General features: G+C 40.9%; 2 protein-coding genes across 2 annotated transcripts in view; both read right to left on the reverse strand.

The window, feature by feature from the left end:
- Nucleotides 1-186: 186 nt before the first annotated feature.
- On the reverse strand, nucleotides 187-5,779 carry kcnk6 (potassium channel, subfamily K, member 6). The gene is made up of 3 exons (XM_043216802.1): nucleotides 4,668-5,779; nucleotides 2,240-2,635; nucleotides 187-1,165 (listed from the first exon to the last, which is right to left on the reverse strand). The coding sequence occupies exons 1-3, from the start codon at nucleotides 4,981-4,983 to the stop codon at nucleotides 930-932; spliced, it is 948 nt and encodes a 315-aa protein (XP_043072737.1). The 5' UTR covers nucleotides 4,984-5,779; the 3' UTR covers nucleotides 187-929.
- A 1,500-nt stretch (nucleotides 5,780-7,279) lies between these two features.
- Nucleotides 7,280-12,369, reverse strand: part of si:ch211-14c7.2 — a 7,217-nt gene continuing 2,127 nt past the window's right edge. Inside the window, exons 2-6 of the mRNA XM_043216794.1 lie at nucleotides 11,016-12,369; nucleotides 9,401-9,600; nucleotides 8,919-9,040; nucleotides 8,389-8,512; nucleotides 7,280-8,230 (exon numbers count right to left, since the gene is read on the reverse strand). The exon at nucleotides 11,016-12,369 is cut by the window's right edge and continues 434 nt beyond it. Coding sequence (XP_043072729.1) covers nucleotides 8,102-8,230; nucleotides 8,389-8,512; nucleotides 8,919-9,040; nucleotides 9,401-9,600; nucleotides 11,016-12,369 — 1,929 coding nt within the window. The 3' untranslated portion in view covers nucleotides 7,280-8,101. The remainder of the gene's footprint in view (nucleotides 8,231-8,388; nucleotides 8,513-8,918; nucleotides 9,041-9,400; nucleotides 9,601-11,015) is intronic.

The following is a 12,369-nucleotide window of genomic DNA, read 5'->3' on the forward strand; positions in this document are numbered from 1 at the left end:
TCTATAGAGAAAAAAAATGTGAGAAACACCAATTTAACTTTCACTAATACTAGTTCTGAGACGTACAGAAACGATGAGAAGATTGTTTTAAGCCTACAAACTGACACGTTTAATCATTTTTTTTGAAAACCATTTAAGGAGATGAAACCGGGTGCATGAAATAACCTTCCTTTAACTACACAGAAGTACCAAAATTCATTTTATTTTTCTCTGCATGCATTTCTTAAAACAGCTTTTGTTCTTCTGACAGTATACATCAGACACCGTTTACTTCCCTACAATCCAACATTGAAAATACAATTGTAAATGATACAAAGAATATTTAATGGACGTACAGTACTGTAATAAAGACGAAAGTGTTCGCGTAACCACTGGCTGCACAAACCTAAGTAAAAAGCCAATTATAAAGTGCATCTGAAGCTCTCCACGTTCCTGGACATCAAGAACCACAGTTAACTAGTTTCGGAAACAATAATTCAATTCATTTTACACACACACACACACACACACACACACACACACACACAGGCTGAGGGCGAGCAGCAACATTCTCTTCCTGTTTCTGTGGCCCATGCAACCAGTCTTCAGTTACAAACACTACACAAACGGAACAATTTAGAAATGTTCAATTTCCTAAGGCAGTGTCAATATCCCTATAGTCTCAAATATCAGATTTGGCAACTCAACAAAAACCGAACGGAACGGGAGCCCATTTGGTTCTTGAAAACGTCCTTCCCAGATGTTTCGCTCCTACAAAGCATCAGAAGCAGTTCTGACCAACAGTGAGGTGTACTGTATTGCACATGTTCATACTCCACTGGCTTGACCTTAAATTGCAACGTGCTGGTGTTAAATGTCCAGACACCTTCTAAGTACAGGACATCGTGAAAAAAGGGTGACTTCATCTGAATGTGGAGCAGACCGGTGTTTTATCTGTTAATGGAGTTGTAGGACACTTGAGAGTTGGGATCCAGAGGCTTAATTGAGGCCTTCTCGGCCTCGGGAGATTCATCATCAGGCTCTCGCTCTATTATTGGCTCTTTATCCTCGTCTTCCTCCTCACAGCTGGGCAGCTGGAAGAAAGCGGTCCAGCCGTGCACATCTGCAAGCTTGTGGAAAGTACGGAGGACCAGGAACATGACCATCAAACCCACAAACAGGTAGACTGTAAGGAAAACAAAAACAACTCAAGTGGAAGCATTTCAGGACAGGATGAATGCATTTTCTTATTGTCAATTTTTTCCCCATATAGTACTGCCCTTTGGAACATACTTCTGTTTCCCCAAAATTAAATACAATTTACCTTGATCTTCAAATTTACATTTTTTTTTAATAGTTGCGTTTCTGTCCTAAATGGATCTCGTATCATACAGTCACTGTTGGAAAGGGTTAAAATATGCAAAAAAGAAACGAAAAAAATGCTGGAAAACCTGTTCAGAACAAACAAGTGACTTATGAACAACCGTCACAAAAAAAAGTTGTAGATCATCCAGGTTAACAACCACGGCTTCACAAACTGTTATGGGGGGATATTTTATTTTTTTGTCTTGTGGACTAATATGTAAAATTTCTTACTCAGGACAATACCAAATTAAAAAAAATAATTCACTGATTCTACAAGGGGTGCCAAAACTTTTGCATACATAGTGGTGTCCCACTGACACGATAAATACACAAATATAATTTTTTTGTTTGTTTTCATTCTTGTGTATTACATTACTTAAAACAGCATTATCCTGAGACATCTTATAGGATTCTGAGATTAACATCTAAACCTGTATGCTTATTTTTCGCTGCTTCTGTTTCTAATCTTTTTACAACAGCACACGAAAAAAAAATCTCCAGTTACATAACAGTAAAAAGTGGGTACTGCAGACCTTCGTAACTTTAGCTCTAATCCTCTTAAAAGATGAAAATTACTGTACAGGTCATGCCCACACCAAAAGGTGATAAAAATAAAACACTTTTAATATACTTTTTAAAAAAAATGCAAAAATATATTATAAATGTGATCAGTATTTTTTTACATTTTATTTATAGTTTATTTTTTTTGTTTACTAAAATGAACAATTAAATAAAATTTAGGTCACACTCAAGGAGCTAATAGATTGTAAATAAATTAAATCTTTTCTGTTTAAAAAGGCCTTTCTTGGTTAAACCCTTCACACCCTAATCCTTCTTTCAGCGCAAGGTCTCTAAGAAACCAGCACTACTGAAATAGTAAAGTCGTTTCTCTTACCCATGACTGATATCTTGTACAAAGCTCTGAGCCTCTGACCAGGCTTTTCTGCCGGCACAAAGTCTCCCAGTCCTATAGTGCAGAGGGAGATGAAGCAGAAGTAGAAGGCGTCCAAGAAAGACCAGGTTTCTTCTATGGCGCTGAACACCAGCGCGGGCAACACGAAGAAGCCGAGCACCACCAGAAACAGCAGGACGATGAAGTGCAGCAGACTGGCGGCGCGCGGCTGCAGGCCTGCCCTCCGCTGACACGCAGAGATCGGCCCGTAGGTCAGAGGGTGCATGAGGCGCTGGACGCAGGCTGTGAGCACTAGCATGGTGAAGGGCACGCCGATCAGAGCGTACACGATGGAGAACGCTTTCCCTGCGTCAGAGAGCGGCGTCGTGTGGCCGTATCCTGAAGACAGGGAAAGAAAATAAAACGAAGAAAGGAATTAATGTGCATCTTGTTCTTCAAAGCTCGTCTATAACGCTTGATCTTGAGGAGTCTAGCTATTTTGTATTTATAGTGTCGTCTAGAACACACTAGTGATATCTTACAATCGGAATTGATTGACCTATGAATAACAATAAAAGGAAAAAATGATTATTTTTGGTATGGAAAGATTCTTTACACCAAGTACAAACTGATAGTTGTGTCTCTACTGTATATACCTCCTTTCTGTGAGACCATTCTCAAGAAAACGATTAACATGCAGGTGTCTTAAGTGAAAAATAGATTGTCAAAGTGTTTGATGAGAGTTTAACATTTTCCAAATCGATTTAGAAGCCATTAGGGTACAGACGTAGGCAAATTTGGCGTATATCTTTAATTTCAATTAGCCACGTTTAGGTTTACAGACAGAATATTATGATGTTCCTTACTGTGGTGAAAAAAATGACTGGAGACTGCATCATGGATAGATTTTTTTGAGAGATGCTCCGACTAAAAATTTAAATTCTTGTCGCAGACCAAACCTGTTTGACTTATTTTTTCACAAGGAACACAAAAGATGACATTTTGAACATATACATATACACACACACACACGTATATCTCTGAAACCCAGACTAACTTTGGACCCCATTCACTTTCATTGCATGGGTTGAAAAACATTTATTTTTTGTGTTTCTTTAATTTAGGCCTAAATATCCATTTATCTTGCTAATTACACAACGTGCATGATTTCCTGACCGCGTAAAGCTTTCAGCGTAATCTAATACGGAGCAGGGGTCAGCTAAACAGGTTAATAACATGCTTAATGAAAGGCCAGCTTTATGCGGACACGGGTCAGTTTGGGATTCATTTCCCATGATACGGTTTGCGAGACCCAAACTGAGAAATCCAGTTCAAGAAAACAAAGCTTGCACTACGCCTAAATTCAGAAGACCGAAGGGGAGTCGTACATGGTCTTGTCAGAAACTAATGTCATCGAATACAGAAAATTCATAACTAAACGTGGGACTGCGGTTTGACAGAGCTGTGATACGCATAACTAAAAAACATTGTCAAGGCACACATTTATGCAAATATTTTTCTCTTTCCATGCATGACAGGAACAAAGCCATCACTCAAGAAGGAGGTTATTTATAACCTCACAACACAAGTGAGGGGTCCTTGCTCCTGCAGATGACAGCTACAATTAAAACGGATGAAAAACACGTGGTAGTGACTTTAATTAAACGCCTCACAAGCACACGAAAAGTATTTAAGCCATGTACACGCTGCACTCGAAATACTACATGCTTTCAAGTTAGCTCCAGATTTCCGGGAAAACAAATACTTCTGCTATCTTGCATATTTTTGATCATAATTACACGAACAAAGAGGATATGCTTGATATTAACATGATTCAAAGTGAAGAAAAAGTTTGTCACGCGGCCATAAGTGAGACCAGAATAAACTGAATTAAATTTTAACTAGTAAATATTTTAGGTTAAGGAGTTATTTAAGGAGTTCAGCTGAAAGCAGAATGCCTTAAGTTTTTGTTCTGCTGTTTATAAGATGGTCAGAAATCATGTTATTAATCAATGTTGTTGAAATTAAAAAGCATTATAGTTTTTTTATATAGGTTTAGGAAAACGTCCAACACAAAGGGGAATTAAAACGTTTGAAAAAGAAGAAAAAAAACATGTTTGCCAGTTTTCCGTCCTGTTGATATTTCCCTTGTGCACATAAAGTGCCTAGACGAAGACTGCTGCTTTAATTTATCAAATAAAATGCAGTAAAGTAAAACTTCAAAGCACCGCGACGGAAATAAACGCGTTACCTCAGCGTTTGCTCACAGCACTAGTCTGTTCGGTTCTGGTGAACTTTGTTACTTCGTTTTGAATCACTTTCTTTGTTCGTAACGTTCGCCAAGTTCAACGACCCGCCGAACGCAGGCTACGAGCGCCCGAGTCGAGCAGCATCCGCCAAACATCCGCTAAACTTCGTTCCCGAGACTCACCCACTGTCGTGACCATCGTGTTGGCGAAGAACAGAGAGGACGCCAGGTCCCAGTTCGTCCGGAGCGTGGTGTTTTCGAGCACCGACACGCCGTATTTATTCGCCCTCAGAACCTTCTCCAGGAAGCCCTCGAGAGCCGCGGCGTCGATGCAGCTCAGGTTGAGGAACTCGGCTTTCAGGGCGCTCAGGTCGGACTTCAGGGTCTCTTCGACGGGTCGCTCGATGGCGGAGAAAACCAGCGCTCCCAACAACAAGTAGGTAAAGTACGCCAGGACGAAGCCGCAGAGCACAAAGCACGACCTGAACGCCGTGGACATGATGGCATTTGTGAGTAACGCGATGACAGAGATCCTTAATTTGCTGCGTTGGACTGATTGAACTCCTCCCTCCTTTGACAAAAGTTGGCCACGGTGGCCAGGAAATAACCCGCGTACTCGGTCACATGGGGTTTACTTTGAGTCGCGTGGGCTTTTATGATGCAGCGCAAACTTTTCGTTCCTCATGTGAGCGTTTTCATTTACACTCACCTGAGAAATGCATTTATACGTATAGTGCTATTGCCACCAGGAGCTCTCACAGCGGTGCCAAGGGTCTTAAAGGAGTACTCTAACCTAAAAGTTTTACCCCTACAGAAAAGCATGCATTAAATTGCCTGTATGAGATGAAGACTCACTTCACTTTTCTAGATAGTACTGTTTCTGGGGTGGGTTGCCTCTTTATAGGCTCTTCCGTGTTGTAGGCCCATTTCCATGGATCATCATAATCATAAAAGGTAACCGTGACTTGTCTTGCAGCACTTATAGTACGTTCCCTGTGTAAACTTTTTTGTTTAACTTAGTGGTTGATTGCTCCTTCCGTGTAAGTCATCATCATAATGAAAGGTAATCGTGACCCTTGGCGCATGGCATGCTTCACCAAAACAAGTTTACCAAATAAGCCAGGTTCATTTGAGTCGGACTTGTTGTCAATTAGTTTCATTCGAAGTAAGTCAGACTAACTAGAATAAGCCTGAACCATTTGCTGACTTGTTTTATGGAAAAGTCCCAGAACTTGTGGGAAAAAGAAGTCTGAGTTGTAAGATATATGTCTGGCATCGAGAGGGGGAAAAAGTCAGTTACCTTTTTTATAATGTTAACTGAACAGAAACAAAAAAAAATTAAGTGGTCTTGTTTATGAAGCTGCTGGTATTGTGTTATTTTATTCAAAAATATGATGTATGCTTAAAAAAAGTGATAAATGGGTTAATATTTCCAATAGTGGATGTGTGGTGCAGACTGAGTCTTTGGGCAGAACAGGTGCTTTCCATTGGATTGTACCACTGAACTTACTGTTAAGTGAACCAATGAACTTTGGGTGACTTCCACCAAGTCAAGTCAAGTGGCTTTTTATTGTCATTTCAACTACATATAGCTGTGCATTACATAGTGAAATGAGCTGTTTCTCCTGGACCTGGTGCTACATAAAGTCACACACAATACCAAAAAAACTCACATACTGCGCTAAGACAGTGTCTTAGCCACATAAAGTGCAAAGTGTGCAGACTCTGTCTTAGCTCAGTATGTGAGTTTTTTGGTATGACAAGCACAACACAAATAAGTTTGATGTATGTTCAACAAGAACACCTGAACACCAACCAATTGGAAACGGCTAAATAAAAGTTATCGGGCCAGATTGCACAATTAAACAATAAGCCAGGTGGAAAATTAATTAAGAGGAATGAGACCAGTGTAATTCCAGACTACTTATTTTTGGTTAAAAGGACAGACGAGAAGAAGGATAAACACGGGTGCTCGGACTGACGGAGACTCAGATGTGGGGACTGTCATCTCGAGGTCTTATTTTGACCTCTATAATCGTGCTTCATTGACTTCATAGAGAAGACTTGCTTTCCGTAGTTTTCATCTTAAGCTGTAGATGTTTATTAATGCCATACTGTATATACGGTGCAGCGGTTCGGGTTCATTCGCATTCTGTCTATATTACAGTAATACTGGACCATTTTTGCACCGTGGCTGGCACAAACGCACTTCGTCCAAATCAACAAATGGAAAAAAAAAGCGATGACCCAGCTTATGCATCGCGTCCCAAAATTACCTCAATTCCCTCACTTTATAGTTTTCTGGAGGAATACAAAATAACACAGAAAAAAACCCCTCAAACTCGTGATGGAGTCTGTTGTGAGGATGAAGTGAGGGAGAGAGTCACATGTCGCTGAGGGGATGGAAATAGCTCCAGTCTCTGTCAAAACAGTTTATTGCGTTTCTCTTCACATTGTCCACTCCGTGTAAACAGCCCTCACCGCCATACACGCTCGTGATGAGGGTGTGTGAGGACAGCAGTGTGAACATCTGGAGAGTGGACCGTTATCCTGGTAAACAAACACCCAAGTCACTCAGATCAGGCCGAGTCAACCAATGCCCTCAAGTGTTTTGATGGCATAACCGGAACTAAAGCTTATAAAACATACTTTTATTAGGCAAAATTAAAATGATCACATAGATTCGCGCACATGGTCAAAATGTGCCTTAAGCTGTTTGGCGTTCATGAATCATACGAGCTTTTTTTATTCGCTCATGGAACGTTAAACGGTCGATCCCTCAGTTATCCACTTCGTTCAGTCCTTCAAAGATGTTTTAATTACATCAATCAACAAACAAGCTTACAGGTTCAATTTAAAATGTCAACATTCATTTTAAAACACTTCTCAAAATATGGTCTCTATTCGTCAGGAGTTAAAAATGGTACACTACAGTGTCATATTTAGTACTTCAAGCACAGGGGGAAAAAGACATGGGAACAGGAAATGGATCTCTGTGTGAGGTGGTGTATGAAAATACATTTTGTGGAAATTTGCTTCAACAGTTTTCAGGCGAAAGAGAGATTGCTGGGAGTGGATCCTAATCTCCCAAAAATCACATTATTACTGTTTTTCGTCAAGTTTACTTCACGTGAGACTGTAGAAAGGAAAGTTTGGGACGCGGATCAGGATGTGACGGCCCAGATGTGAATGTGCACTAACTGGTTTGCTATGACTCCAGAAAAAATATCCTAACAAATATAATCCATAGCAGTGACTGAAAGGAATACACAAATACATGTCGACATATTTTCATCTGATTATATCAGTTATATCAAAATGGCTCCAATAACTGGACTGAACTATTTTTTTTATTTTTTTTAAGATTTGTCCCAATTTAACCCAATTTCGAGAAATACTAAAAAACCATATATTTGGTTAAACGTAGGTCTCGGGTGTCTTAATACACAGCTCAATGAGAAACAGAATCTACCAGACGCTGAGTGAAAACAGACACTGAAAGAAGAAATACACTTTAAATGAACCTCAAATCAGTTTTTCAGCATGTATTTTTCCTCTCTCCTGTATTTCCTGTTTTGGAGGAAGCATAGGTCAAAGAGGTTCAGCAGATATAGAGACTAGGCCGTGATATTTCTGTTGAAGTCGTACGACAGTCTTCTCTTAGCATTTGCAGCTAATTGCTGGTTGGACGTTGGGAGATTTGGAGAAAATCTGGCACTGGTCTTCAGCCGAACTGTCGCGCATTCCTGAGGTAAGAAAGATGATGATTATTTCCAATAGTAAGCTCTATTTATGGTAAACATAGAGTATAGAAATACGTTTGGTATTTTAATTAATATTAAGTGTAATATAAGTGTTTTTTTTAATATTGCGGTGGTTTTATATTTCTTTACAGCAGACTCACAGAGCTGGGACGTTCCAAATGCAGTGACCGGAGGAGAAGTTTACAGGACAGAGACTCCGCCCTCTTATATTTCACACCAATCATCCGGTCCAGATCCTGGAGGCCTTCAAGTAAGCTCTGCTCCCTTTGTGCCAAAGCAAAACGATTAACTCAGAATTTATAGCATGTAACGAGAAAAACAAATAGCATTATTTCACGTGAAATTGTGAAAGAAAGACTTGTTTTTACATTTCCAGTCACCCCAAGAGGATGAAAAACAGAATTTCATGCAAAACAGTCAGTCCTTTGTGCTTCATGTGATGCAATGCAGTAGTGTTTTGTATTGCCACAAGGGCGCGATAGAGGACTATTAAATGCAATGGATTTTAAGCATCCCCAGCATTTCACATTTTAAATGTTTTCCTTGCGATCTGACAGGTAAGAGAGGCATTCAAAATCTATGTTCATTTGGAGGCTTGGGGAGTGGCCTGAAAACCTCTGAAATAAAAACTCAGTATTAGAGAAGCCAAACTACAAATAACGCAACATACTTGTGCTCCCCTGTATTGCTGTTTTCAGCTGGCCCTTGCAGAAGCTGCTTTAGCGTAGGAATGTATTCGGGATCTTCACGGGGGGACTTTTCTGAGGGAAAGGCCTCTAGAAACACATTAGACTACATACACAAACACACATGTACAGTAAGGATCACAAATCATCGGAGCGATGAAAAGATGCTTTAGTTACTCGTCTAAAATTGCAACATTTTAGAATTTAAATATATATTAGTATGATACTGAAATTGTAACACTAGTTGTTGAGGTCGTTACCTGATGGTACAAAATGGAATATTTCTGACTGATTTTTTTTAGTAAGATAAAGGATTAAACGTATAATTGATTTTCTATTCATATCACAGGGTCTCTTTAATCTCACATACTTTATTAATTTACGTTTATGAATTTGTTAAGTAGTGTAATAAGTGGAATTAGGTCAAGTGATTAGGTCACCAACATAACAGAGCATAAACCTTTACCACATTATGGAGAGGAGAGAGAGGAACGTTTGGCTTTTCGGTAGAAGGCCACCACTGGCCACCAGGCACTATCTTCTGCTCCAGAGGCTCCTGAGCGAAGGCAGTCCATGTGCTCTCTGGCTGCTGGAACGACTGGACTGTGGTCCAATCAGATGCCCAGGATGAGGCTTCGTTTGCATCAGCAGAACTTGTGTGTTCCTCTGAGAGGAGATAAAGATTCGTATGAGTCTCTATAGTTTCATTTTCACGGCTTCACAAGACCAGTGGGCACTGTGTTACTGGAAAAAATATGTTCTGCTTTCTGCGGTTGGAAAGATTTCACACGCTGTAGACCATGTGTAGTAATTGAGAAGTGGTGAAAGTGTTTAACCAAACTTCAGTTCTGTTTTTGTAAACTAATGTGGTATTTGCATAGTACAAAATAGGCTCATTAGAAAAATGTGCTCTACCTACATTTTGGCAAAAATTTAAAAAAATTACCTAGTGGTGTAACGATTTGAAATCGTGTATCGTATGATGTATGATCCTTTTCCAAATCATAGCGATCATCCCTATGCCCTTGGAGCAGAGCACGTGGGTGTCATTATTTAGGTTTTTTAATGCATTGAACAACAGATACAAAATATTATTATTTTTTTTTTTTTATAAAACTGAAACTTTTACCGCCACTCACTGGATATTTCACTTTAAAATGCATCATGAAATGTGCAAGAAGGAATGATTTTGATGATATGTCTCAAACATGTATTTTTAATGCCTTCTACAAATAACTTGTCATGTACTTTTGTGATGCAATTTCAGAATTAAACACTTTAAAAACTAGGTTAAACCTGTTTATGCTCAGTGCCGAAATCACCAGGTTTTCACCTTTTTAGAGAACAGGATTAATCCTGCAGATTAAGATTACACAGAGGTTGCCAAAAATGGAATTGAATCCATAAAAAATAATTAAGTGGAAAGTGTTTGTGGCTACGCTTTATTTTAAGGTGTTCCTGATACAGTGATAATTATACATTTAAATACTGAGTAAGATTAATTATTTACATATACTTACTATATGGTTAGGGTTACTCGCACGCAATTATGCATAATTTAGTTTTTATTCTAGTAGTAAGTGCATGCAACATGTGTAATAATGGCATCTTAAAATAATGTATTACCATGTTTAAAAGATTATAGTTAGAAGACGTACTAGATGAATAAACAACAAAGGGTTTGTCCTTTATTTTGATCAAGCCATTCCCTCTAGATATGCTGCCTTTGGCATTGTGAAGGTTGGCCTCCCCTCTTGTCCCAATGGCCTTGTGTTTGCATGTCTTTTTAATGCTGTCTCCTGCCTTAGGCTGGTACACAGCAACAGGGGGAGAGTGAGTGGTTGGGAGGGTAGGAATTCCAAGCAGTGCTTTAAATAATTAATATCTTCACATGAGGTCGGGGGAAGCGAGGGGGTCTGCAGGAATCCAGGTCAATCCAGCCAGACTATTTAGTACATCGGGAGTGCATGTTTATCTGCTCACCCGAACCCAAACAAAGCTTTGGTTGCTACTCCAGAAGACAACTTACTGTACCTTCTGACAAACGTATTACCTTGCTACTTTCAAGACAGCGTACTCACCGCAGTTGCAATCCTCAGCCAACTGTTGGACCTCACTGAACCCATTCGTCCACAGCTGCTCTGCACCTGCCTGCATGAAAGCCCCAAACTCATCCTCCTCCTCCTCCTCTTCGCCCACATCAAGAGACCCCTCGTCAGCGGCCACCTTGTCCTTGTCGTCAACTCTTGCCGGCTCTGATAGCAACTCTGAGTTTACCAGAGGCAGCAAGTCTCCACCTCTAGCCCCCGCCTCCCCCCTGCTTAATGCTGGGATGGCTGTTGCTATGGCAGCGGTGGTGGTAGGGGCAGGATTAGGCAGGGAGTGAATAGTGGATACAGTTATATTGGCTGTTGGTGCGCTAAAGCCTTGTGAAGAGGATTTGTCAGACTGCTGAACTTCAAGTTCTCCATGCTCTGCTATTAATTCCTCCCAATGCTGAGGTGAGCACATGGACGGCCTCCTTTTCTTTTCTGTAGTGCTACATTCAGCACCCACTGGAGTGCGGCCCTCCGGCACAACTCTATTCTTTGTGTCTGGAGTCCCATCTCTCCGTGCTGCAAGATCGGCCGGCTCCACAGAGTGTAAATTCAGTAAGCGCTCGTCTGGCCTGGATTCTTCATTCTTCTGAACGCTGACAGGGACTTTGGAGGGAGAACGGTCTAGGCTTGGCTCTGTATTACAGTTTATAGTGGTCAACTCGATTCTTGGACTATCAGAGCGAGTCTCAGATGCTACTAGGTTTGGCACATCAGCAACAATGTTCTGCCGTTCATTTGCATCAAGGTCACATTTGCTGACCTCTGTGTCTTCTTGTTCACTGGATTCTTCTTTAGCACAGTTATCGGGTTGATTCATTCTCATCTCATCTTCGGCCTGCTCGCCTGGTTTGGCACGTGATTTGGCAGAAGAGCAGCAGGTTTGTGGATCTGTGCTCTCGGGTGTAACAGCTCTCGCTAATACGGGGGAATGAGCCTTTTCATATTTGCCCAACTTCGAGTCGTCCTGACTCGGAGAGCCACCCGTCTGGCATTGTGTTATTGTGTTATCCGGTGTTGCGCTAAGCGGGTGTGCGTCTGAAATCACTGCATTTTTTTGGTCACTGGCATTTTCCCCTTTGCCGTGAGCCGCCGCTCTTTTCTCCGTTGTTTTACCGCACTTCCTCCATTTTCGTATGGCCCTGGGCTTGGCCTTGAACAGCCCTCCATCGTCTGGCCCATCCTGGCTCAATTTCTGCCCTTTAGAGGAACATTTAAGCTCTTCCTTGGTCCCCTCAAGAATGACAGCGTGAGTCCGTGGACCCGTGACTCTCGTCCCAGTCCCGCGGTTTCCAACAGCACAGATGTAGCTGCCCCTTCCCTGGGCCTTGAGAAAGAG

This window comes from Puntigrus tetrazona, chromosome 18 (assembly GCF_018831695.1).
Source record: "Puntigrus tetrazona isolate hp1 chromosome 18, ASM1883169v1, whole genome shotgun sequence".
NCBI classification, from domain to species: Eukaryota; Metazoa; Chordata; class Actinopteri; order Cypriniformes; family Cyprinidae; genus Puntigrus; species Puntigrus tetrazona.

Excerpts from the sequence above, each read along its gene's own strand:
- kcnk6 (XM_043216802.1), bottom strand. The coding sequence starts at position 4,983 with ATGTCCACGGCGTTCAGGTCGTGCTTTGTGCTCTGCGGCTTCGTCCTG. Across the intron at positions 2,636-4,667 it reads CACGATGGTCACGACAGTGG|GATACGGCCACACGACGCCG; the intron begins GTGAGTCTCGGG and ends CCCTGTCTTCAG. Across the intron at positions 1,166-2,239 it reads GTACAAGATATCAGTCATGG|TCTACCTGTTTGTGGGTTTG; the intron begins GTAAGAGAAACG and ends TTTTCCTTACAG.